The sequence below is a fragment of the Anser anser genome (genome assembly GCF_964211835.1).
Source record: "Anser anser genome assembly, chromosome: 4".
Lineage (NCBI taxonomy): Eukaryota > Metazoa > Chordata > Aves > Anseriformes > Anatidae > Anser > Anser anser.
This window is the reverse complement of record NC_139724.1, coordinates 75,921,574-75,948,488: the sequence shown is the minus strand read 5'-3', so window position 1 is coordinate 75,948,488 and position 26,915 is coordinate 75,921,574. Positions and strand designations below refer to the sequence as shown.

The 26,915-nt window shown below is 54.9% G+C and overlaps 1 protein-coding gene across 5 annotated transcripts in view; it reads left to right on the top strand.

Moving 5' to 3' along the window:
* Nucleotides 1–26,711, top strand: part of LZTS3 (leucine zipper tumor suppressor family member 3) — a 41,770-nt gene extending 15,059 nt beyond the window's left edge. The window contains exons 1-4 of one of the 5 annotated variants that reach the window (XM_083833942.1): nt 8,057–9,723; nt 17,539–18,027; nt 19,366–20,196; nt 22,428–26,711. In XM_083833942.1, the coding sequence (XP_083690068.1) occupies nt 17,578–18,027; nt 19,366–20,196; nt 22,428–23,138 (1,992 nt within the window). In that variant the 5' untranslated portion in view covers nt 8,057–9,723; nt 17,539–17,577 and the 3' untranslated portion in view covers nt 23,139–26,711. The other 4 variants (XM_083833943.1, XM_083833944.1, XM_083833941.1 and 1 more) reach the window with 4 other exon arrangements.
* The last annotated feature ends 204 nt before the right edge of the window (nt 26,712–26,915 follow it).

The window sequence follows — 26,915 nt, the reverse complement described above, 5'->3', positions numbered from 1 at the left end:
GCAGTGAGAGCTGGCGCCGATGCCCATGGGGCTGTTTGCCTCTTAAATGTGGTGAAACACAACGTGGGGGCCTTCCTCTACCTCTTCTCCCAAGGCCACCACCTCTGGCCAGTGGGACAGAGGCCGTTTGGGCCAGCCCTTCCGACTCAGCAAGTCGTGGAGAGCTCCTGCAGGGCTTTCAGTCCCTTAGGACGAGGGGTCTGTGGCACCGTGGTGCAGCGCGGCCGCGCTCTCGTGTCCTCCTCTGGGGCCCCGTGTACCTGCCCGACCCGTGGTGCTGTGCCGGGTGTCAGTGCCAGGTTTTTGTGCTGGTGAGCCGCCAGGCCCTGCATTTCTTGGCAGTCCCTCCCCAGGAGTCAACACATCCTGCTGCCGCCTCGGCGTACCTAGCCGCTGGCGTGGCGCCGCAGCACGTGTCCAGCCGAGTCACCCTGAACCAGGACACCCCAAAGCTTCGTCCCGGCCAAAATCTTCCCTGGAGACACCCCCAGGAGCCACCAAGTTCTCCGGGGGATGGTGACCGCATGGCATCTCCTTACCAGGGGATTTGGGTCCTTTCCTCCTTACCTTTCCCCAGGGGTGCTCTTCCTTCCCGCACCGTGCCCCAAAGGGCAGCTACCGTCCTCCCTTCCCCACCAGCCCGCCGTCCTGCTAGGGACAAGCTTCTGGTTGCCCTGGACTGAAACCAAAAACCAAGATTTTCCCAACAGAGAGATGTGTCTTCGTGGAGGCCTTGCGTGGGGTGGTCCTACTGAAAAACCCACGCTGGGTTTTCAGTTTGTAAGCAAGGGTAGCTCTGCTTTCTTGCCATATAGCCTGGCCTCGGTCTGGAAAAATTGGTGGTTTATTTTACTTTAGCAAAATATTAGAGGTTATTATTATTGTTGTTGTTGTTTTTGTTGTTATATTATGCACAGGTGAACCTCTGGATCATGGTCATTTGGGTTTTCCCAGATCCTCCTCCACCCTTTTTACCTTCCTGAGACATGCCACGGGCACTTACTGTTTTAGGGGTGAACAGCACGGAAAATCAGTACAAAGAATAAGTGGGGAGGATATAGGAACAGGGCCTGTTGGACAGCCTGTGAAATATTCCCCGAATACTCTCCTAAATGTGACCTCTATGCATTTTGCACCAGCTCTCGACGGATTTCTGTCCCATGAACTTGTCAAGCATCCCCTCGACCCTGGCACCCGCTGAGCATCAGCTGCATCCCACGGCAGGGGAGTTCCCCAGGCCAGCTGCCACAGCATGAGAAGGGTTTTCTTCCCTTTTTTTCCCCCCGATTTCTTCCTTTACCTGGCTCCTGATGGCTTTTGGCTGCGTGCTTCTCCCTCCCACCCCAAAAAGGAGTCAGGGACGGACTTCTGTCTGTCCTCCTCCCAACCGCGAGCCGTATGAAGCACTGCCCCAAAGCCACCAGCGCTCTTGTAAAGCCTCCCTGAGTGATTTGTCAGCGCGGATTCAGTTAAAAACCTACAGAGGGAAGCTGCTGAAAGTACAGCCGGTGTTTGTGCCGGCAGCTCCCGCGGCAGCCGCTGTCAGCAGCACAGGTGAGACGAGCGGCGTGGGATCGCTGTCGTCTGCTCGCAGCCCAGACAAATTACTAGGGATGTTGTGCCGGGATGAATTCCGCCCCGGATATAGGATGTGCGAGCTCGCGACACGTGCCAGACTCCTCTGGAGCATGTTTCGGAGGAGCTTCCCATCTTATATTCACGTCCGAGGCATCGTAATAAAAGCTGAGGCATAAGTGCCTCGGGAGGAGGGCAATATATGACCATTGCTTGGGGCCCGGGGCATCATTCCCCACTTTCTCCCTTGTTCGGTGATCCCCCGGGGGCAGGGGTTGGAGGCAGCGCCCCAGCAGCCCCGTGCCACGTTGCCTTCGGTAGCCCCAGCAGTGCCAGCAGCCCGTGGTGGAGCGTCCCAAGGACTGTTTGTTTAAAGGGTTATCTGCCCGGTTAATTTACCCCCGCTCTCGTAAAGCCATCCGAAGCATTTTCTCACGGCTGTAACTGAATGCTGCGCTGGCAGCAAGCAAACCGAAAAACACACGTGAGCAGGGATAGGGCACGAGGGCGAGGCGGGCTGGTTTTTCTCCCTGTGGGTGCAGGAACAAAAGCTCCATACAGCAGCACCGCGTGAGCTGCCCCAAACACCACCAAGCTGGATCGCAAAGCTCGGGTGACGACAATAAAAGAGGGGAAAGCCTTTAAGGGGAAGGAGGAAAAAATCCAGGAACAGTAGGGCCATTTTCCATCAGTCCTTGACAGGCGATGGTCATCTCCCTGTTGACAGGGGAGTGACTGCAAACAGGAGCAAAACGCTCTGCCTTCTGGGCACGTCTCCTTGCACACCGGGTTGTTCGTTTAGGGATCACAGGGCAGCTTGCAGGGCTTCATGTCCCCGTTAGATCTGGCCGAAATTACAGCCCTGTTGAGCCTTGAAGCCCTCCTCATCCTCCGTCGCTCAGGTCTCTGCATCTTCCAGGTGGAAAAAATTGCAGAAATGGAAACAGGGAGCAGCCCCAGCCTAGGAGCCCAGGGTGGATTTTTCTCCATCTGACGATGGTGTCGGGAACAACCCTGGGTTAGAGGAATGTACCGTGATGCTGGAGGAGCCTCTCCGGGGTGATTTGGGTAAATCTGTTGCGTTTGCAGCCGACCTGCAAAACGGGGAGGAAGCTAGAGTTGCAGCTGGTCTGTGCCTCACTTGTTCCTCCTTCTCTGCCCCAAAACTTGCTGCCGTGTCCTTCATGTTGCCGGACCCAGCAAAGGGTAGCCCTGTCCTGTGCCGTTTCTGGCTGCTTCGCACCCAATTGCTGCATGAGCGAGAGAAAGCAGATCAAAAGGCCTCCATCAAACCAAGTCATTTGCAACCCCTGTAGCTATTTCAAAGCCCCATTTTCCTTTTGCAGAGGATGTGGAGGGAAGGGAGAAGTGTTCAAAGCCCAAAGCCGGTTCTGAAGTCCAAAGCTGGGCAAGCAAAAGGGTTTGTTTAATGAGACAGAGAGCTCAGAAACCCACGAGAGCAACACCTCCCTGCAAATCAGGTCATTTACTTAGTGAGCGAAAAATGGCTTCCCGAGGTCTGCAGCACAGAGGTGGAAATCAAAGAGCATTTGAAGGATTGAAAACCAGGCCCACCAGGTCCCCACCAGCCTGGCAGGCACCGAGGGAGGTGGCTAAAACATTTCACCGTCCCGTTCACAAGGATGACACTCTCCACGCAGCGCTTCAAAGCCTCAGAGCCTCCCTTTTCATGGGGACTCGGGTCAGGTGCCAGACTAAACTCCAAATTCTTTCCCAGATGGTTAAAATAAAAAAGAACCCATATAGCTGTGTCTAGCTCTATACCCAATGTATATGAAGTGATAAAACCCCTGGCACATATCTTGTGCGAGCTAATTATAGGATTTGGAAGCTAATGTGATAATATTTTCTTTAGACGTGTGGTGCAGATGTAATTACTTCTCCGGAGATGCCAACCACAGATGACGCAAGATGCCCTTATGTAATCTGCTGTTATTATGCAGTTATGGAAATCTTCCCTCTCTGGCCCATCCCCTGCTTTCTCCTCGACACCTTCTTCCTGTTTTTTTTCACCTTAAAGTCCCTATGGATTACTCAGAAGGCAAGGGGTGAGGTCAATAGGGCCAGCAGTAAGCGAGCAGCAGGGCGGTTGGGTAGAAAGCCGGCTCGTGGTGTCCCCACGCGCCCGTCGGTGGAGGAGCAGAAGGAGCTGATGGCTCTGTGCCGGCCGTGCTGGCTCCACTGGGGCTGGGAAAAGCTCCCCGACCACCTGCCCGCCTGGAAGGGCTCACGTCAAAGCCAGGTCTCCCCCGGCCCTGGCATCTCCCGTGGCTTGGACGTCAGCAGACAGAGGGCTGCCATCTGCTCCGCCAGCATGCCGCGGAGGAGCACCAGCGTGGGGAGCCTGCCAGAGCCTCCCCAGGATGGCACCAGCCTCAGGAGCCCCAGGAGGGGACGGGGATGCCAAGGTTGCGATCGAAGGTTGCTTGAAGGTCTCCCAGGTGGCCCACAAAGCCACTTCGGACAGGGTAGAAGCGCTGCATGACCACAGGTCTCCAGCCAATAATGCTTTCAGACCAGAGTGATTTTCACCTGTGCTTTCGTGCTTTTTTTCATGCTTTATTTCTTCAAAATGCCCCCGTCCCACCGCCTTCCTCCTATGGCCGGACAGGCAGCAGGGACACGGGTGCATCCAGGACACAGCCTTCCTCCACCGCCAACACACCTCAAAGGGGAAGCAGCCTCCTGAACCACCAGCAAACCCCACCTCGACTGCAAATATTCTGCAGGAAAGGTTGCTAAACATCCTGGAGGCAGGACATCAGGCACCCCGGCCCCTTTGGGGCCAAGAAATCGAGCCAGGGCAGGGCGCAGGGAGCCCAGAGGGGGGAACAGGCCACGCATGGGCTTAAGGAAAAGAAGTGAGAGCTGGCAGCTGGAGCAGGGAGGGGAGACAAAACCACTGGGTCCCCACTGGGGAAACTTGTTTCCAGTCACGGTCCAGTGCCAGCCACTGCAGGGGAATTTTTCTGTAGGGCAGGGAATACCCACATTGCTCTGAGGACAAAGAAGCCAGCCACGGGGAAGCCAATAGCGGTGGGGGGGGGGATGTTTTTTGTCATTCATTAACCACAAACCGACTCCTGCCGGAGCCCGGGGCCATCAGTCATGGGTTTAGATGGCACTGCAGCTCCCACTCGTCCTCCCTCAGCCAAATTCCTCTCTGTGGGCCCTGGCTGGGTCCCCAGGGGCTGGGAGGGAGCGCAGGCCTCGGGGTGTACGCAGAGAGGCTCGGTGCGGTGACATGGCGCCCAGGCCCGGCCCCACGGCCCTGACAGGAGCTCCTTTCACCAGGGCACCAGGACCTCTTGCTTCTGTTTCTGCTGAAGCCGATCAGCCCCCAGCTTGTGTCCAGAGAGGTCGACCAGGATGGGGACGGAGTGGGTGGGCCAGGCACCGTGCATACACACAATTTGTACCTGATGATGATTTTGCCCTAATCTCCTCCTTTGTGAGGCAAATAAAAGCCTTCCACCCTGAGCCAGGCAGGCTGAACCTAATCCCCAAATCCCAGTGTGGACAGAAATGGCACATTAGTGACATTAGATAGTGGAGATCTAGCCCTGCTGGTGGCAATTTATTTTGCTCCCATTAATTTTTACCAGGCCTGACCTGCTGCTTTGGGACTGAGAATGGGCCTGGGCAGCATCTAGGAGGTTTGCTTCCTTTGTGCCGGATAACCGCTCGAGGCTGGGTGCTTAGATAAGCTTCTCAGGTCTCCAAAAATTAGCTGGGAAACCTGACAAACCCCCATTTTCTCACGGCATATTGGCTACTGTCTGGCAGAGACCTTGCCACCATTGCCACTGGGCTGTTGTGGTTGGTCAGCTGAGGCATGAAGGCAAAGCAGGGAGAAAGGACGGCATTGCTTACCTGCACACTTCTTTTCAGCTCCTAAGTTTAAGATGGATGAGGATCTTGGCCAGCTTTTATGTGGTTCGAGCTCCTGTGAGAGGATCAGGCTTTCTCTTCCCTGCCAGAGGATGCGTGTTTTGAAGGGCTGGTGAACAAAACCCCCTCCGGTCTTTCCTGCCATGAGCTGCAGGAAGGAAGGAGGCCATTTGATGTGCGTTTCTTCTTGCCCGCGAGCAGTTACGATGAGCAGGCATGGGATGGGGATGCCATATGGCCAGGACAAGCATTTTGTGGAGCATCACATGTTCCCCCCCATGCGGCTCAGGCCTGACCTACATAGCGTGGCCAAGCCACCATGCCGGAGCATCATGGCTTTCACCTCCCACAGCTGGAGATGCAGGAGCCTCCCCTGATTTACGGGAAAACCTGAGCTACGCACCAAGCTGGGGCTTGCCAGCACTGCAGACGGTTTTTCTGCTCTGTCTTGATCCAGCACAGCCCTCTCAGGAAGAGACAGCTTATACCAGCAGGGCTGCTTTGGGCAGGATAGGAAACCGTCTCTCTGGATGACAGGAACCAGAGTCTTTTGGCTTGTTCACGTTGCCTCAAGCAGAGCGGGCAGATGTTGTCGTGGGCTGGAGATAGAAAGCGTCCCCCTTGTAACAAATGGCATCCACGCAGCTTTGCAGTGACCCCCCATCAGTCCTCGGCGGTGGCTTGGAGAAGGCCCTCTCCCATCCACACCTCTGTGTGGGTAAGGGGGAGCCTCACACGGCCTCAATTTATTCACCTGAATGAGCAGGAACGAGCTCTCGCAGCGTTTCAGCTTTCCGAGCAGCGCAGTGGTGGCATCTCATTGTGTACGCACCGGGGCAGGTGAATTTGCAGGTGCAGACGGGGCTTTTACATCATTTAAACAGTCGACGGTCTCTTCTAGTGCAAATAAATGCTGGGCGTTCACGGGACATTGTTTTCCTGGGAATGCAGCCCAAGGGCTTGCCCCAGGTTGAGCAGATTGCAGTAGTGGTGATTGTATCATTTTTCTACCATTAAGGCTGCACTTTCTGGCATGGCACAGCCATGTTCCCCTGCCAGTAACACACTGCCTGCTTGGCTGCAATTCCTGTGGTCCCTGCAAGACACCCACAAAAATCAGGCGAAGCAGCATCTCTCCAGAAACGAAGGGTTGTCCCTGGATGCTCAACACCCATGAAATGAATAGGGGAAGAGCTGCAAACAAAGGCCACAAATTCAAGGAAGGCTTTCACCAAGGCACATCGAGGTGTCCACCTCAAGGAAGCTGCAGACCCCTGAGAAAGCCCCTACGCAAGCTGCAGCCCTGCTGTAACTCACCCTGAGGACTGGAGTTACTGCACGAGATCTCCTTTCAGAGTGCAACCTGTCGGATGTCAGCCTCTTACAAGTGCAGTCGGTTGCCAGCTGAGGTGGGAAGCTGGATTTAAGCCACAGTGATGCTGGTTGGAAAGCTCGGGAGGTCTCCAGCCCCGCTCCGCAGTCGCAGCAGGGCTATCGTCGTCATGTTACCCACTTGACCTTGGTGTTGCCCACCAAGGCTTGAAGACACGAGCTGAAAGCATGTGCCAGAGCCTGGAGACCTTCACTTAGGAGGTGTGGTTTTTTCTTGCTCCTCAGGGCTTTGAAAATTTGAGAATGAGTCTGAGGGAGGAGATTCATTTTCCCATTTCTGTCTTGCCACGTGCCCGAGCACATCGATGCTCTCTGCTGAGCCCAAGGGAAAATCCTGGGTCAGGGACGTTCCTCCAGACCTCGCTGATGACGATGTTTTGCTCCCACTCCAGTCGGTGCAGAAAACCCTTAACCACTTCTACAGCTGCAGTCCAAGGACCTCAAAGTGCTTGGAGATCTTGAAACGAAACGGCTCCAGCGGGAGTGAGATCACCCCGCCGGGGGAGCTGCTCCGAGCACGCCACTTGTGCGAGAAAAAGGAAAGAGAAAACAAAGGATCCGGGGAACAAAGCCTTGGGGTTGTAGTAGAGTTTATTTTTCTTTGCCTCGAGAGGAAGAAGGCATTGAAAAGAAAGGGGGGGAGCAGTATTTGTCTTTCTGGAAAGTGATTTTTATGTTATTCAAGGGAATGAGAGGGCATTGAAAAAGAAAATTATAAAAGAAATTATAAAATAATTATAATAATTATAAAAAGAAATTATAAAGAAAAAAGAAAAGAAAGGGAAAGAAAAGAAAGAGAAAAGAAAGAGAAGAGAAGAGAAGAGAAGAGAAGAGGAGAGGAGAGGAGAGGAGAGGAGAGGAGAGGAGAGGAGAGGAGAGGAGAGGAGAGGAGAGGAGAGGAGAGGAGAGGAGAGGAGAGGAGAGGAGAGGAGAGGAGAGGAGAGGAGAGGAGAGGAGAGGAGAGGAGAGGAGAGGAGAGGAGAGGAGAGGAGAGGAGAGGAGAGGAGAGGAGAGGAGAGGAGAGGAGAGGAGAGGAGAGGAGAGGAGAGGAGAGGAGAGGAGAGGAGAGGAGAGGAGAGGAGAGGAGAGGAGAGGAGAGGAGAGGAGAGGAGAGGAGAGGAGAGGAGAGGAGAGGAGAGGAGAGGAGAGGAGAGGAGAGGAGAGGAGAGGAGAGGAGAGGAAAGGAAAAGAAAAGAAAAGAAAAGAAAAGAAAAGAAAAGAAAAGAAAAGAAAAGAAAAGAAAAGAAAAGAAAAGAAAAGAAAAGAAAAGAAAAGAAAAGAAAAGAAAAGAAAAGAAAAGAAAAGAAAAGAAAAGAAAAGAAAAGAAAAGAAAAGAAAAAAGAAAAGACAGAATTTCCACAGAAATAATTCTCAAACAGGAGAATTTTTCTGCAGAAGAGAACAAAATGACTAGGGATCCCCAAGGATGTCTGTACTTTGTCCCTGTTTCTCTTTCCGAGGTGCACGCCGTGCATCCTGCCGCTGGGAATCTCTTCTAGCGCTGCCCGAAGTAGCCTACGTTTCTTGGGAATCCTTGCTCCTGGAGTCAAAGGGCCAAAATTAAGAGCTCGAGTCTCTGTGGGGATCCGTCTCAGTGTAGTTTGCACCTTCCCCATGCACGCTGCCGTGGTTCAGAAGTATGCGTAACCCGTACTTGGTTTTTGTCAGCGTTGTTGTTATTTTCCTGCTCTTGCTGCTGGCAGACGGTGCCGTGTGTGCGCCCGGCGGCTCCTCCGACACGCGGCCATCCCGCCGGTAGAAAATTTCACTCCCTAAGCCCAAATTAGCGGCAGCTTCGTGGGGCTTTGTTTCCTTCCCTGTGAAGCCTGGTTGCTCTCCGCCTGCAGCCTGAGAGCTTTTTGTGCCTGGGCTCGAGGCCACTTCGAGGCAGCGAAACCAAGGAGCTGGGCTTGCTCCGAGCATGTTTTCCCTGCTGTCTCCTGAGGGCAGGGCTTCTCCAGCAGCTCCCACCCCGGCAGAGATGCTCGCAGCGTCCCGCTCCCCCATCGGCCTGCAGGGAGCTTGTGGAAACCCCTCGGACCTGCGTGCCCAAAATGGGCTGAAAGCAGGCAAAATCCGCCAAAGGCAAGGACAGGCGGGCAGCAAGAGCGCTTAATGCTCCCTGCCACGGGAGACAGCGGCTGCCCCTTCCATTGCCTCTGTGCTGAGATGTGAGACGTGCCCATCTGCAGGGATCACCTCCCACCATAAAGCTTTTATTATTATTTTTAATTTGTGCGTGATTTTATCAGAGAGTTTGGGGTGGCACAGAGAAAACGCAGCCTCTCTGCGTGCCAGGCTCTGCCTCCCTCGTGCGTTTCGGTGAGGTTTAAAATATGAATTAACCCAAATCTCGAAAAGCTGAGGCTGCGTCAAAGCTACCAGGCTGGAACCTGTCCCTGCAGTGGTCTCATTTCATCCACGCAGCAGGGAAGCACCTGCCCCAGGACGAGAAACCTCTGAAACCAGTCGGCAGAGCCGTCGGGTACCCCTCCAGAGCCCCCAGCAGCCAGCAGCACTGGGACCAGCGCCCTAAATGGTGCAGCTCATCCCTGCTTGCAGCCCAGGCACCTTTCCGTGGGAGACGCTGAGGTGCTGGAAGGGCTGCGGGTCCCTCCCTCTGTGCCAGCCTCTCGGCGCCATCGCCTCGGCGCAAAGACGCGAAGAAAGAGTTAAGGCACGGCCCGGGCTGCCGGAGGCCAATCAGGCAGAGCAAAGTGCAGCAGGTTGTTTACACCAGGTAGGATTTGGGAGCTTTGCCCGGGGCCCCGAGCAGGTGGACGATGGGCAGAGAGCCCGCAGCGGGACGAGGAGCGCAGGAGGACGGAGCCCCAGGCTGTCCAGGTAACCCCCCCGAGGGTTGGGGGGTTTTTAGGGGGGCTTCCTTCCCTCTCCGTCCCCGTCTCGCAGCAGCTCGGGCGTCTTTGTTGTTGCTCGGGGCCCCAGTTCCCACCGGGACTGGCTGCAGGTGCTTTGTCCCCACGTTGTGCTGGGGTGGGGTGGGGAGTACCCGCCGTGCACGGAGCTGGACTGCTTGCGGGGGGAAAATGCTATTTTCTCCCCCTATAAAACTCCTCCCGGATCCAGCCGGCATCCCCCGGATCCAGCCGGCATCCGCAAGCACCGGCACCTCGCTCCCCGTAATTTAGGGGATACCAGCGGCCCCAAATCCCAAGGATTTGGGGTACCAGCGAGAAGCGCGGTGGGGAGACACAGGGGCCAGCTCCTGGCTCTCCACGCGGGCACGTCCTGCGGGCAGCACAGGGGAATTGCTCCGCGCCCTTGAAATTCCTGCGGGTGAGTTAATTATAAATCACGGACGGGCCCACGGCGTGGGCAGCGGGATCCGGCCGGCACAGGGCTGGTTCGCAGCCTTTTCCTGTGGTCCTTTTCCCCCCCAAAATCGTGCTCGGGGGGCCCGGTGCCGAGGGGATCCCCTCCCTGTGCCACCGCGAGGGCCGAGGAGTGGTGGCAGCACGGGGATGCTCGGGGAGATGCAGCGGGTGGAGGAGGGTGTCCCGGCGGCACGTGGGTCCCTGCTGGGGACTCCCAGGGGACAGCAGCGCTGCAGGGACACGCCGTAATGGGGTGGGGGGCTCCTTGTGTCCCCCCAGTGCAATAAGCCATGTGGGGCAGCGGTGTGTGTCACGCCGGAGTGGCTCATCTCCAGCCACGCTGCATAGGAAACGGATCTTTTAATACGGGGAAACTGAGGCACGGAGGGCTGGGGTGGCTTCAAGCTGCCCAGCCTGTGGTGTGGAGCATCCCAAACCTCCATCCACCAAGCAGCGGCCCCGTCCCCGCTGTCAGATCTCTTTCCCCATAGATTTGGCTGTGCCCTAGGGGCAGAGTAAAGCCCCTGGGTGCAAATGGGGCCAGCATCCCGTTCGAGCAGCCCCAACGCAGCCCCTGCTATCAGCCAGGGCAGCTTGGGGAAATGGGGAAAACGCAGGTGCAGCCCCAAACCGAGACCCGGAGCACCCCGAGGAGCCGGGGAGGAAGGAGGACAGGCAGGAGGAGGGCAGCGGGCCAGGACTGGGTGCCACGGGGCCGGTTTCGGCTCACAGCGCCCTGGTTCCTCCTCCCGCTGCTTCCCCGTGGCCGTGCAGCGCGTAGCTTCAGCGTGGCCACGAGCGGGGAGGAAAGCTGATAGCAAGGCGGGAGGATTAGCCGGGGAAGGTGGAGCAGGCTGCGCTGCTCAGGCTTTGTCGGGGCAGGACAATGGGGCCTTTATGGAGGAAGGGAGGCGGTGGCGTTGGCACGCGGTGGCGGTGGCGACCGGTTGGTGTACGGTGTGCCTCGGGCAGCTGGGGGACAGGGAACTGGGACACGGGGTGGGACATCCTGGTACCCAACGTGTCCCTTGGGCAGCTGGGGGAGAGGGAACTGGGATGTGGGACAGGGGGTGGGACATTTTGGTACCTGAAGTGTCCCTTGGACAGCTATGGGGACAGGGCATGGGGTGTGGGATGGGACATTTTGATACCCAAAGTGTTCCTTGGGCAGATCGGGGAACAGGGAACTGGGATGTGGGACATGGGGTGGGACATTCTGGTACCCAACATGTCCCTTGGGCAGGGAACAGGGACATGGGGTGGGACATTCTGGTACCCAACATGTCCCTTGGGCAGGGAACAGGGACATGGGGTGGGACATTTTGGCACCCAACGTGTCCCTTGGGCAGCTGGAGGACAGAGAACAGAGACATGGGGTGGGACAGGGGCCAGGACGTTTGGTACCCAACGTGTCCTCGCCGGTGGGACCTGTGGGGGACCCAGGGCCCCTTCCAGCAGAGCGAGGAGCATCCCATGCCGGGGACATCCCGGGGGAGCGCTGCCACCCGCTCTGTCCCTCGGGTCCAGGTGGGGACGGAGGAAGCCGCCGCCCCGCAGCCCTCCCGACTCCCCGCCTGGGTCTTTTCATCCCGGCTCCTTTGTTATCAGGCTTATTATGTAAATAGCCGATGAGGCCCCCGTAATGAGAAAGTAGTTTCCCAGAATACAAAAGGCTGTAATTATCTCATTAGCAGGCGGAAAGGAAAAGGAAATGCTTCTAAGCTGCTTGCTTTTATTTCCTACAGAGGCCCAAGAAAGTGCAGCCCCCCCCCGAACGGGGTGACCTGCCTGCCCCGTCTCCTGCCACCCCGACCCCGTGTCTGGGCAGGATGGGAAGGCAAACCAGGTCCTCACAGCTCCTGAACTGCCAGTCCTGGGGGGGCTGAGGGCTTTAAATTGGGGCCAGGAGCTCGGGGGATGCTGCGGGTCCCTGCGCAGACCCCTGGTGCTCCCAGCTGCCCGAGGAACACTTCGGGTACCAAAATGTCCCACCCCGTGTCCCACATCCCGGGGAGGATGGAAGGAAGGGGAGAAAACGGGGCAGGGAGACAGATCCACGCCTCGAGAGGGGGGGAAAGGGAGCTCGGCGTGCTTGGGAAGCTGTTCCCTGGTGTCCTCTGGCCTCTGGGCAGGGAGAAAGCTTGCGGCTGAAAAGCCGGCGCTCTGCGGGCTTCCGCAGGCAGGTCCGTGTCCAGCAGGGCCGTGCTCCCCTGCGGCGCTGGAAGAAAAGCTGGCAGCCACCACGCCGGGACGCCGGCGAGGGGAAAGGAGCCGGAGGAGGCGCAGCAACGAGCCACGAGAATTACTCGAGGGCTGGAAAAAATACCTGGGAGCGAGCGGCTGGGAAAGTTGATCCCGTCCCCTTCAACGAGAGGCAACGTGAGAAGGGCGAGGGAGAAAAGGAGATGCCGAGGTTGGGGGGGAGCAGAGGTGTCCCTGCCTCTTGCATCCACGCTTCTGGAGGTGCCCTCGGCCACTTTGGGGTCTGGGAGGGGCCCTGCCCGTGGCACTGGGGGGGAATTAGGTGGGTTTTAAGGTCCCTTCCAACCCAAAGCACCCTGGGTTTCTGTGGTTCCCTTCTCCAGCCACACCACCTCCCTGGCACTGGTGCCAGCAGCCGGGAGAGCCGACAGAGCCCCGAGCACCGCGCAGGTGTAGGTCCTACAAAAAAAAAAAAAACCACCAAACACGTGTGTTTTCATCCTGCCAGTAATTGCACGCTCGTTAAAACCCGAGCAAACCACCGGGACGGTGAAGGTCACGGGCGCACCTGTTACAGCGAGCGGCTGGGGGGGGGGGGGGGGGGGGGGGGGGCAGATTTTTGCCCTCTGGGTGCTTTTGCGTGCTCCTGGGGACCGCATGCCAGCACAGCGCCGTGCTTCGAGGCTGCCCGCAGGAGCTCGCCCTGCCTGCGCCCCGTGATTGATTTCCCTCCCGCGTGGCACGGTGCCTAGGTATGTCTCCCAAAGGCCTTTGTTACCAGAGTGTTAACAATTAACCCGCTCGGGCAGAAACGGAGCCAGGCCTTCGTAATCGAGGCTTGGTTAACTATTCAGCTGCTTACCGGAAGGCAATTTTTCTTCTGGCTAACTGGAAGGCGTTTGCCAGCTCCTTCGGATAAAGCAAAGCGTGACGAGGCGGGAGCCGTTTGGTGGATTGCCGTGTTTACAGAGAAAGTCCTCAGAAAGCCACAAAAAAACTTGGTAAGAGGCAGCCGCGGAGGGCTCACCCACCGCAGCCGGGGAAAAGGAGATCTCCCCCCAGATCTTCTGCGTTAGAGGCGGAAATATCACAGGGTCCAAAGCAGGGCTGTGGGAGGAAAGGTGATCGTGGCATCGTGGTTTAGGTGGCACGAGCAGGTGGTGCAAGGTGGAGAAGGTTGGGGAGATGTGTCCCCGGCAGCGAGGAGGCTGGTTGTCCCCACGAGGAGGCTGGTTGCCCCCACGGGGCACGTGCTTTTCACAAAGATGCCTACCAGGAAGGCTGCTCTGCCTCGAGCCAGGCAGACAAAAAAAAAAACACACAAAAAAAACCCTTTTCAGCTTTTGTGCGCACACAAATGCTCGGAAATGGGAAATTAGATCAGCGTTTGTTCTGGAAAGGTTCCCTTCACCTCCTTTGTGCCCGCAGAAAGCCCCTTGCTTCGGTTCTGCCGCAGCCGAGAGGCTTCGGGGAGCAAGGGGAAGGGCAGAGCCGGGCGAGGGCTGAGCGCTGCCCCTGCGAGGTGGCTGCCGCTGCGAGGGGCGCCGCTTGGGAGCGGCTCGGGTAGAGCTGGTCCTCCTTGGGGGGTGGGATGGACACGAGTCTTCTCCTGGGCCTGGCGAGGCCGAAGAGCAAGGTGGCCCTGGTGCCTCCAACGGCTGCTGCAGACGGGAGGTGACGCCTGGAAGGACAAAACATCTGCAAAGGGCAGCGGGTGGCAGAGTGCTTCGAAATCCAGAGCTCCCCTTGGCTTTCTGTCCATCTGGGGCCTCTCCCCACCTCTCCACTTCTCGCCTCGGGGGTTTCTTCCATGCCCGACCACGCTCAGAGGTGATTTCTCTTTCCTTCTTCATCTAAAGAAGGGGCTCGGGAGTGAAATGTCCGTAAAGCCAAGCCACTCTGCCTTCCTGCTTGCTCCGTGCCGAGGAGATCCGGGGCGTGCGGAGCTAACCGGGTTAAGGCAACTCCGGTTTCTGTTGCTCCCCAGGGGGCAGGTGAAAGTCAAACCTCTTTGCAAATTAAAAAAAAAAAATAGCTCAGGAGGCCACAGGAGACGGGCTCCGGCCCTGCTGAAAAGCAGACCCCGATGCTCCGTCTTTAATTTGCTAACGCAGCCTCAGAAGAGCTGCGTCCCCGGCCCGAATTGCGCGGCGGCGGCGTTACAGGTGCAGGAGGGCAGCGCGGGGGGTTTTCCAGCCCCGAGGTCCCGATGCGTGGTTTGAGCAGCAGGACGGATGTCTGCGTTATTTACTGCCTCATCTTCGGCCGCCCCGTGCTTTAATTAGGCCGGTTGGGTTTAATGAGGCTTCCCGGGGAGCACGGCACCGTAAAGCTAATGAAATCTGGGGCGGGGTGGCTTGCGGCGACTTATAAATCTCGCGGCTGTTGTTGCACGGTGCGCCGAGGCCCTCAAACATAAGAACACCCCTGAGTGCCCAGGGAAGGAGAAATTGGGCTTGGAGGCACCAGGAGACATGGATGGGGCTCAGGTTCCCCACCCAGCATCCTTGTTTCTCTCTGGGAACCGCACGAAAAACCCCATTTTTGTTAGCACTCCCACGGGAGGGACGCGGTTGGGAGATTTAAGGGGGAGAAATGTCCCCAGGAGGTTTTTAATCACGCATTCCTCCAGACATGGAAGGAGAAGAAACTGCCCCCAAGCCCTGTGCTGGCACCTGGGAGCATTATTTCTCACCTCGTCCTCGCTCAAAACCTGATTTCACAGCTCACCTAAGGGACGAGGGGGGGTAAAACCTGGCTAAGAACTGGGGCTGGCCAAAAGAAACAAAAGTGAGAGTTGCTGTTTCCCCCCCCAAAAAAAAAAACACATCCCTTTTTGGCGAACAAAGCTGTACTGCCAGGGATCTGTTGGCACTTCTGGAATCTCCTTGAAAACATATTTGAAATGCTTGCCCGTATGCTCAGCTTATCAGATCCTGGGTTTACAGTAAACATAAGCTAATAACCAACGTTTTCGGAATATTTTCTTGGATGATTTCCAGCTAAAAGGGGAAAGAAAAAAAAAAAACAGGCCAAAAAAAGAGGTCCGTTTTCAGAGTTTGCCCCTGTGGCGCAGCTTTGATCCCGCACCGTGAGACCAGCCCCAGGATGCTCGGGCCAGATTTGGGACAGGGCAGAGCTCTACAAGATCAGGGCGCTGGAAAAAGGGAGGTGGCTGCAGGCAGTATCCCTGGAAGAAGTCTCTAGAAATGCATTTTAATAAACTGAAGATGAGCCGAACAAACCCTGTTTTAACCTTTTTTTTTTTTTTTCTCTGAGTACAAATAGCAAAACCTCATGAGCTAACACATCACAGCCGAGCTGTAGACCTAAGCAAACTGTCCAGCTTTAATTAGGGGAGGTCTGAATTAACATCCGAACCCCAAGAAGAAGGAACCCCCCCCCCCCAAAATGCCCTCCCCAGCCCCCTTCCTGCTGGCCCAGCCTGAGCAGCCCCAAACCTCTCACCACTTTTGTGATCCCTCTTTTATCCGGGGGAAACCTGCACCTCACACCACCCCTACATAGCTGAGTGCCCACAGCTGCCCAGGTACCACTGATTCTGCTCCTCCAGCCTTGCTTCAGCCGTGTCCAGCGTGAACTGAAACACCCAGAGGCGTCAGAGACATCTGCACAGGCTGGAGGAAATAAAATGGGCCTCCAAGGAGACCTAAGACCTTCTGGAGCAGCACCGGCAAAGCACAAAGACCCCACAGAGTCAAGGAAGAAATGGAAAGCGCGTCGGCTTTCCCCAGATAATGAGACTCTGGGATTGATTACATTCATCCAGATTTAGCAATGCGCTTTCTCCCTTCCCTTGCAATATCTCACGTAATGGGATCCTTAGCAGCATCAAATTCTCCATTACTCAATGAGGCAACAACAACAAAAAAAAAAGTTTGTTGCGGGTTTGTTTCTTTAAATAGGATTGGTTTCACAGCCTGCTGGTGCTGATTGCATCAAATAGGGCCAAGTTAACAGTTAAAGGGAAGGGAAATCCCAGGGACACCTTCACCTTCTGTATGATCTCCACGCTCTGCTCCGGCTCAGCTCAACGCAGAGCGGCTTCCCCACAACTTTTTATCTTATGGGATCATCCCACCTGCGCTGTTTGGGAAAACCTATCGGTTTCTGTTGTTTTTTTCTGTAAATTTCAGAATGGACTTTCAAGAGGCCTGATTTTTGTAGGAAGTGATGAACTGTACCCGTGTGAGACTTGCCTCAGCACCAGTAGCTCTGGACCTTGACCACGTCCGTTGTTAATGAGTTCAGCCCCAGTGCAGCCACCGGTATTTGGGGAATTTCCCCAAAACACAGATGTTTCAGAGGTTCACAGGGCTTGGTTCCCTGTAAAGCCAGGACTGAAGTCACAGGACTGGAGTTTGAGATGGGGATGGAGCTGGGGAGAGCATCCAGTCAAGTGAGGACTGGTCCCAGTGGAAGAGGAAAGGAAATATGTGTCATGTGGCTGGGACCAGGTCAAAGACAACCATTATAACCATGATCTGCATGTTATCCGCTTCCCATGTTCTAGTTTTGGCCAGTGCGAGGCACAGACTAGTTAAGAATAAAACGCAGTAGGACAATAAATGTTTAAAAGAAAGCTTAGAATGACGCCTGGACAAAAACATTAGTTTAAAAGTGAGCTGTGCAGGTCCACGGGACAGGGAGAAATGGAAAGTGTGTTGGTTAAGCCCTGCTGAACCATCCCTGGGGGAAGCAGTGGAGGGAGCAATGGTGTATGGGCCGACAGATGGACCCTGGCTGGACACCTGCCATCCCCTGGCCTTACCAAGTCGTTCAAATCTTGGAAAAGTGGCAGAAATAAGTTGCAAACGGTCAGGTGCAGCCAGTGCTGCAGAGCTGTGCTCACTAAAAACCCCACCCCTGGAAGCACCAACCGTTGGGTAAGAGGCGTAAGAGCAGCTCTTTTGCACAGCCATGAGTGGGATTTGGGGGACCACGGCACGCTGCTCCTCCAAGGAGGGTTGTGGGTCACGGAGAGGAGGACAACCCAACATCTGCTCCTGCCCTTGCCCAGAGATTTGCTCCAAAGGGCTGTGGTGGTTAAAAGGCATCTTTAACATCTTTAACAGCCCTTTACTTCTCCTCCTTCTCGCAGTGCCACTGACCTGTGCCTCCGCCTCGCCGCTGCGCTGCCATGGCCACGCTAGAGGCGCTGCCCGTTCTCAGTGACCCGACGTACCCCAGCCCGGAGAACTTGCACGGTTTCTCTCCCCGGCCGTCCCACCCCACCTCGCAGAGCGCCATGGGGAGCGTGGGCAGCGGAGTCGCCAACGACCAGGAGTTCGCCATGAAGAGCGTGGGGACCCGGACGCAGAGCAGCGGCCGGCAGACGGAGGGGTCCCGCAACGGGTACTCCACGCGGGAGATCTCCAACCGCTACTCCGGCGAGGAGAAGACGTACAAGTCGGAGAAGGTCTCCAATTCCCTCTACATCAACGGCGACCTGCGCAAGAGCGAGAAGGTGAAGGTGGACATCTGTGGGAACGTGACCACCAACAACGAGAAGAACATGCCGCCTCCTCCCCAGTACCGAGAGCCCGGTAACCCACCAAAGATATTGCCAATCTCCGGCAAACTAGACCAGGTGAGAACCCCCGCTCCCTGGAGCAGCGGGATGGATCTGGCACGTCTCTAAAAGCATTGGTGAGGAAACCTTGGGCAATGGTGTCATCCTGACAAACAGCCTAAGTCTTACTATGCAGACAATGTCATTTTTATTTACAGATAACATAATTCTTATTGCTTTCATGGGGCTGAGCACAGGGGAACGCTAGCTCTTGAGGAAGCCAAGAGCATGGTAACAAGTCTTTCATGCTTCCAGCTCATCTAAGTCTTTCAAAGCTACACTTCCAGTTCATCTAAGGCTGCATTAAAGTCATCCAACGTCCCCAAAATGCTCTGCCTACCTCCACTCTTGACAGGGAGAGGGCTGGAGTTGGCTCTGTTTTCGGTAGGCCCAGCATCTGAGTCTCACTGTCACGTTTTGGGCCATTTACAGACAATCCCCTACAGCCCACTGCCACAAAAACGTGTCACTTGAAAGAAGTTTCAAAATCCCAGTGCCCCCTGGTGAGGGACAATATGACAAGGTTGTAAACTACCCCTGTAAATGTTGTCACCCATCCAAGCACAGTCCTCACGGCTCGTATTGTCCCGGGGGAGCAAACACCTCCCAGGCCTGGAGGAGCCCCAGAGCCCAAGATGGTTTATGCACCCTGCTGCTCTGCTCCAGCAAACCCCATAACTCGTGCCCCGGGGAGGCTGCCAGCGGCAGCATTATTTCTGCAGCGTTTGGTGGCCTTGTCTCCTGGGCCATTAACCTGGTGGCCCCTGTAGTCCATCTCGATCCCGCGTGCCACATGCCAGATTTTTGGTCTCCAACCTTGCGTGTTCACCAGCATTCATTCCCGCTGTTTCTCCTGGAAGGCGTTTTCAAAAGATCTTTGCTAATACAAGGCTGGTTCCTCTGGGTTAATTTTCACCCGAAGCCCAATCCACAATCGGGGAGACTCAGTCCCATATTGAGGTAAAATTTGTTTCTGTAGGTGCATTCATGGGGAGAGGAATGTGCAAGGCTTCAGAGGTTTTAAAATCCTTTCTAAATCCATGGCTGTGGCCATGGCTCCCACCTAGCCCAGTCCACAAAGTATTTTAAGAAAAATCATGCAGATTTGGGGCACATCAAGATTTATCCATTTTTTTCCAACCGGGGCAAGGGAAGATAAAGTGTTAACCTATGAGTTAACTCACGGGTCCCCTGTGTTAAATCCCAAATAGCCCCGGGTGTATCAAGGCTGAGGAATACGGAGCTAGCTAGAGATGGCTCAGCTCCGCCAGCCCAGCCTGTGCTGATGTGTCTCTTTTGTGTGTCGTTACCGAACCTCCTGCTGTCTTTGATGCGTGGTCCTTTTTCCTTTTGCAGAGCAATGAGCCCTTAGTTAGACCCTCAGCCTTTAAACCAGTAGTTCCTAAAAACTTCCATTCCATGCAGAACCTCTGCCCGCCGCAGAGCAATGGGGTGACAGAGAACAGAAAGAGCTTGAACCATGCCAACAGCAATAGCCCGTCCGCCCCCAAAAGTGGACTCGACAAGACCAGCCTTAACAGGACTACAAACCAAGTGGGAGGCCTTTCGGATTCGGGCCGTAACTCGTTAACGAGCCTGCCCACGTACGGGACAGGCTACAGCCAGCACGTGGGCCCGATGAGCGCCTCGACGAGCCACATCAACCGCATCGGCACCACCTACGTGGACAAGAACATCGTGGGATACAACGGGATATCTACCTCAGACAGCGGGCGGTCTTCGAGCAAGAGCACCTCTTCGTTCAACAGACTGAACCATCTCAACGAAACGATGCCTTTCCACTCGCCTTCGACGGACGACATCATCCAAGACCTGGAAGACCGGCTCTGGGAGAAGGAGCAGGAGGTCCTCCAGATGCGAAGGAACTTGGACAAAAGCGAGGCAGCCATCTTCCAAGTGTTTGAGGAGAAGCAGAAGATCTGGGAGAGGGAAATGGAGGACCTGAGGCAAAACTACGCCAACAAACTGCAGCAGGTCTCCAAAAAGGCGCAGCGGGCTCAGCAGGCCTTGCAGCTCCAGATCTTCAAGTTACAGCAGGAGAAAAAAAAACTCCAGGATGACATGGGACAACTCCTCCAACAGCGAGAGGAGCTGGAGAAGAAATTTGTGGCTTTCAAGAAGGAGCAGGCTGAGTTCCTCCCAAAGATTGAGGAGACCAAGTGGGAGGTAAGTGGTCCTGGGCGAGGTTTTCTTGGAGGGTTCTGATAACCCAAAACACCTCCATTTGCCCAAAGCGCACCCCACAAAGGCTGTGGGTCGGTGGCCTACAGGTAACAGATGACACTTCGGTCACCTCTGCGTTCCGTCTAAGCGCCAAACCTGTGGTTTTCAACTAAACTGAGTACAACTTTATGTGTGTGCACATCCAGTGCTGGTTAATAATTAGGCTTCACAGCCAGGTCACTTCCACGTGGGACATTTCAACACAATTTCAGTGAATACAGGTCTCTCCGTACAGGTCTTTGTGCCTTTCCAAATTGGGTCTAAGTCTATTTTAATTAAATTCTTCTAACGTCTGCGTTTGGGCAAACCTTGAAACCGCTTTTCAAATATTTGATTATTTTTTTTTTCACTTAAGATATAAAGCAAGTGAGCTAAGAATGATACCGATAGCCAAGTTTACCTCATGCTTTCCATTGTAATGCTCTGTTTTCAGTTGCTAATAAGTTTATCTCCCTCAAAAGGCTGAAAGGCAAATTCCTCTTTCTAGGTCTCACATACTTTTTTTCTTCTGTTTCTATTTTTAGAAAGTTTTTATCAAACTCTGTTTGTATAGCCAGTCCTAACATATTTTCTTTTTTCAGCTTGATCATGTGAAGAATTTTAATCCTTCCACAGACTGGCTAGAAACTTCACATTTATTAAGACTGCACAGGCGAAAAGTAGCTCTAGAATCAAGAAGACCCTATTCTGCTAATCCTGATGGAAAATCGATGAAACAGGGATTAATTAGGCTCTGAAATGTGCTATTTGCAGATGTTCGGCAGAGCTTATTAGAGGCTTGCTGTAAAATCTCTGTGAGTTACATCCCAGAGAAAGCGGGGTGCGTTGCCCCTCCGTTGGCCAGCTGCTCTGCCCGGGTCTCTTTGTGCCTTCCCACAAGTTCAGTCTGGAAAATTCTCTGATTTTGCACTGATAAAACCACAAACGGGCTTTCGATTATTTATTATAAAGAGGCAGGATTCGGCTGGTGGATCAAGACACCTAAGATCTGTAGCCACCTATACTTGGCTGAGCTGCTCTCCATGCTCTGCAGACTGTGTTGCCTAAATCTGCACAACACACACATAAAGACCTAAATTTAAGTGTTTAAATCTGACAATTGATTCTTTTCCAAGCTGTTCTTCGTCGTGTGTTTCTCTGCCTTTTGGGAGAAGCCAGCCCGTGGAGAGCACTTTCAGTAAATCCACGGTTGGGATTGCGCAGCTTTTCAGCTAGGCATTAACTGTGTCGCTGTAACTACAGCCCAACCAGCGCAACGTCGTTCTGCATCTGCTGCAGACAAGTGCTGGCATTGGTGTGGGTGCTCAGTTAGCTCTGGGAGCTCCAGGAGATATGGTGCCGGTGCTTGTAGGTACGTCTCCTGGCTCTTCAGCTGCTTGTGGTGGGCGCTGGGCCATCCTGACTGCCGAGCTTCAAGGCTTTGCTCAACGTTATGCGCTATTATGCGTTATTATAGTTCCCTTCCAACATCTCAATCCACGTTTGCTCAACTAAGCAGAACGGGAGTGTCGTATTGAATTGTGCCACCTCCATAAGGCATATACACACTGCAGCAAGGGTATTTCCACGGGGCATTTGCCCAGGACTTCTGTACCCAACCGCATGGGTGAATCTTGAGCCAGTGGGGTTAAACCTGAAGCTCCAGTGCCCACCAGTACCCAAGGACAGTGCACGGTAGTCCCAATCCAGCAAGAGTGCATCTCTCACCTTGATCTTTAGCAGAGGGGTTGTCACTCTTCATGTCCCACCCCAAAAGAGTTAAGTAGCTACCCGTCCCCAGACTGCCCTCAGTGAACTAACCCTAAAATTTAGACAAATGTGTTCTGTAGGAGCCTTTGGGAAGGAAAGCATCACATGACAAGTAATATCCACTGTCGCTGCAACCTGTCCTACACTCCCAGAGCTTGAGGAGAGCCCAGCTGGTCTCTAGGTCTGAGACGTTCCCATCTCCGCCTTGCTCAAGGTCCAAATCTTCCCCGCAAACACAGGGACGGCCTCTAGGTCTTTGACATGGTTTGGGTCCCGGTGAAGGCTGGAGCTCGGTATTTGAGCAGGGTTGCTGGCCATCCTCTCTGCTACCTGAGCCTCTTGCCAACACGAGGCCATGCAGGGGACGAGCAGGGGTGGTGGCTCCTCGCTGCCTTCCTCCTGCCTCACGGATTCTCTCCCCGCAGGTGTGCCAGAAGGCGGGGGAGATCTCCCTGCTCAAGCAGCAGCTGAAGGATTCCCAAGCAGACGTCTCCCAGAAGCTGAACGAGATCGTGGGGCTGCGGACGCAGCTCAAGGAAGGTAAGAACTTCCTGCGGGAGAAGGAGGAGCAAATCCTCACCCTGAAGGACTCCTACAGCTCCAAGAGCGTCAACCTGGAGATCTGCGAGAGCGAGCTGCAGCGGAAGATGAGCGAGGTGCAGGTGCTGAGGGAAAAACTGAACCACTGTGAGATGGAGGTCTCCGGACTGAAGCGGACGCTTGCCAGCATGGGACCTCCGGGGCCTTTTGGCGGGGACCTGGCGGAGAAGCTGCGGGACCCCCTGGCCTGCGAAAGCGACGAAGCCAAGATGCAGCGGCAGAGCGAGGACAGCGTCAGCACGCTGCGGAAGGAGGTGGAGCGGCTGCAGACGGAGCTGAAGCTGGAGCGGCAGCAGCGGGAGCAACAGGTGATGGACTTCGAGGAGGAGCGGCGCACGTGGCAGGAAGAGAAGGAGAAAGTCATCAAGTACCAGAAGCAGCTGCAGCTCAACTACGTGGAGATGTACCAGAAGAACCAGCTCCTGGAGCACAAGGTGAACGAGATGAACACAAAGGCCACCAGCCCCCCGCACACCGAGGAGAAAAAACCGTGGACTCCCTCCAGACTTGAGCGAATAGAGTCCACCGAGATCTGAGGTGGGACCAAGACGATGCCCATGGTTTTGTTTTTGTTTTTTTTTTATTGCTGTGCATGTACTACCTACTCAAGCCAGTGATCTTCCGAAGGATAATACGATACCGTAGGAGCGGTGTGAGTTCGCCCACGCCGAGCTCCTTCACCCTTACTCTATTCTTCTGTGCTCTGTAGGTAAAATAACTGTGGATGTGCGTTGTTTTTCTATCGATAATGCGGCATCTTTCGTTTGGTTTTGTTTTGTTTTATTCCTAGTACAGCTGGTGAGGGTCAATTGGCTCTTTTGTAATCTGCCGTGACTGTTACTTCGCTAGAGGCTGCCATCCCCTCTCCTACAATTCACCCCTCTTCGGTTGGTTGTTTTGGAGGGCTGTGTTTGGTTCCTTTGGTTTTCAAAGCATTTATATGCAGCAAAACAGTTCAAAGTGGCAGGTTGTTTTTTTTCAGGGCATTTTTAGCCACATTGGCTAATGGAGCAAAGCTCTTGGGACCGTGAGCAAACTCACTGTTCTGCGTCAAGTATCTCGTCTAGACAATGGTCTTAGTGAAGTCAGGAGGAGATTGGCCACTGATTTCAGTGAAACCAGACATATCTCTACCAGATGACTCCCTCCTGCAGCCCGTGGCTACCACGGCTGTAGGAGGTTAGGACGTCCTTGAGCACCAGGATGAGCCTGTCCTGGTAACAGAAGCCACCAAGGAACGGTCGCCCAGCAGGAGCTTCTGTTGACACATGCTGCGTTTTCATTTCGTTGTGTTTTCCGTCTGCATTTCCACTCGCCTCCTGGGTTGTGACCAGTCCCGGGAGCAGAAATATCCTCCCACCTCTGCCTTGATCCCCCTGTCCTTACGTATATCCAAGCCGGCTACAGCAAGAAAAAAAAAAACCTTGAGATCCAAGGCAGTTCTCCTTCTCAAGAGCCCTCTTACTTCCCACAGTCAATGGAACGAGGTTTGGGGAAGCCTCCGAACCTGTGGGATGTTTATGCAAACAGAAGCTTTAGCAGTTTGCCCAGCAGTGGGCAATTGTGCTAACCCATCCCCAAACGAGAGGCGCTTCGGTGCATTCTCTCTGCCCGGGGTGTACTTACAGAGGGCACCCGAGCCTCGCTCAGGAGTCGCAGTGAGCACATATCAGTGTCACCACTGGGTTGCAATGGGGGAGGTGAGCATCGGCCTTCAGTGCAGCCACGTGGAATAGCGCCCATCGCGATCCCACGTGGTACCACAAACTCCAGGGACGGAGATAACGCAGGGCCAGCTTAAAAAAATACTCAGCTACTGACTCTGAGCATGAAAGCAGACACAAGAAATGCTTAAGATCGTGCAAGTGCTTATGCCCCGGCAGAAAAATAACCAAATCCTACGTGCACACTCACTGAAAATGATGCGGGCATCAAACACCAGCATTCAGCTTTAAAAGGGGGGCACAGTGGGCCTGGTTCTCCCTTGCACAGATGCTTTTTTAACCACGATACACAGCAAAGAGAGAAAAATGCTGTGCAGGGGGATTTGTGCCGACTGGGCAGCAGCCAGAGGATCGGTGCAAGCGGGAATTCGGGCGCTTTGCCCTGGAGAGCAGCTAGAACAAAGCCAGAATTAGCATCTCGGGATGTCTGTGTGAGGTGACTTCAGGGAGAGTTTGGCCAGCTCACATTGCACCTGCACACCGAGGAAGAACAGGGTGTTGAGAGGCAGAAGCCCTGAAGCTATTCACCTTCCAAGTTCCCTTCTCTCTCCATTCCCCTCCCCATCGCCAGGTCTGACCTGGTGGGATCAGACAGCGTTGTGGGGAGCTCCAGGCTGGGCAAAGAGGCTGAGCAGCAGAAAGAAGACTCCAGTGAGTCCCACCAACCTCCAGCCAAGGTCAACAGTGTTACTGGGAGGAACTGCTGGTAGCTGGCAGGGATCCCTGGAGCTGCAGCAAATAGAGATGTGGAAGGAGATCAGGGCATTTTGAGACCCTGGTTGAGGGCACCTGGGTTCCCCCACGGCTTCTGCCTGTGCCTTTGGAGCTGAAGGAGAAAAACTGGTGCCACCCAGCAGCAGACAGTGCCAGACATTGCCATGCCAAGGGCAGGGATGATAAGGGATGGGTTGGAATGGGATGGGCAAGCAAGGACCTCACAGAAGGTCATTGGCACAGTGCTTATATCCTGCTAGAGTCAAACGGGGCAGGTCCTCAGTCCCCAGCCCAGCCCTGCTCTTTGCTTCAGTGTTTCAGAGCCTGCAGCCTGAGTCAAGGGGTCTCAGAGGCACAACTCTTGGCAGGCAGATCCCAGGGCTTCCTCCGTTTCACACAGCGGGCTTCTAGATGGGGCTGAACACCCCCCAGGGTCGGGGTTGGAGATGTGGCATCTTGCGTCGCTTTCTGTGCCTCTCTTAGGAGGAACTTGCGCTGTCTTCCAGCCCAGAGCAGCTGAGGGGGACCTGTGCTTGTGAAGGGCTGCGCAGTCCTTGGGAAATTGTGAGATGTTGTTTTGGATGCCTGTTGCATGATGATTTTGAGGCCACCACACAAAAAGCAAACGGACCATCAACAGCAAGTGCCCAGGCTATGAGATGGGCCCAGTGACCCGTTGGTCCTTCCCACCTCTGCCCCTCCTAGCCCTGCTGACGGTGAGGTTGGTTTCCCCTTAACCACCACAAGAGAAAGGGTTTCAATCAGTGGCTCGAGAACACCTACGGCGATTGAGATTCGAGGACCTGCTGCTGAGGAGGTGTACGGTGCGGCTCCCTGCTGCGTTAACAAGTGGGAAGGGGCACCAGCACCACGCTGTGGGACACCTTCTCACCAGAGCTCCTTGAAAATCCACAGGCAGGAGAAGCAGGGGCCTGCCTGCCCTCCCCGCACACCCGGATCCCAGCAGCAGCAGTCAGCCAAGCCCTCCAGTGCGTCAGGTTTGCTCTGACATCTTTTTCCCAGATCTTTTTTTCTTTTTTTTTTTTTGTGCAGCGGTGCCAGGAATGAGCGTGTCTTGATAGACCCAGTGATACCTGCAGGCATCGGGTTTGTCTGACTGCTGGAAGGGTGCTGAACTGCCCAGGTGCCAGACTGCCATTTTAATGGCATATTCAGAGAACGGCCAAGGAGGGTCACGTCTTGTCCTTCTGTGAGGTTAATAAAATGTTTCCGTCCCGCGAAACTCACCTTGGGCTTGCCCACATCCCAGCTGTCCTCATCCAGCCCTGGAGCTGATGGGACTCTGCGTGACGTCCTGGCTCAGATGTAATTCTGCAAGTTCTGGTGCCGCCCTCAAAGTCTTGCACGTGGTTAGGGCCAGATGTGCTGGCATCCATGGGGCTTGGGCCAATACGACCCGAGATCTGTGGAAGAGAGAGCGGTGGGAAGACCCGCAGCACCTCTAGCAGCACAGCACCCACATGCAGCCGCCTGAGTCACGCTCCAGGAGCGTGCACACAGCCGTTACGTGAGCGAACACGGCACACCGATTAACTCCAGCAACTTCCATCCACAAGCATTTGGGCTAAGCAGGTTATCCGGAGACGACTGAGCTTGGATGGAAATGAGAGCCCGGCTCTGTACGTACAGCGATTAAACGAGGAGACAAGAGGCTTCTCTGCTGCTGGCTGGGTCGGCAGTGGCAGCAGATGCTGTGTTTGAGCACCGAGCGCTACGTGGAGGGTGCTCAGCACCTTCTGCTGGCTGCAGTGGAAATGGAGAGGGCTCCCAGGAAAGCAATCCGCTTGGGATTGGTGCCCACAGAGCAGCCCGGTGTCACTTTGTCCTGCCTCAGTGCTTGCCAGGACTTGTAAT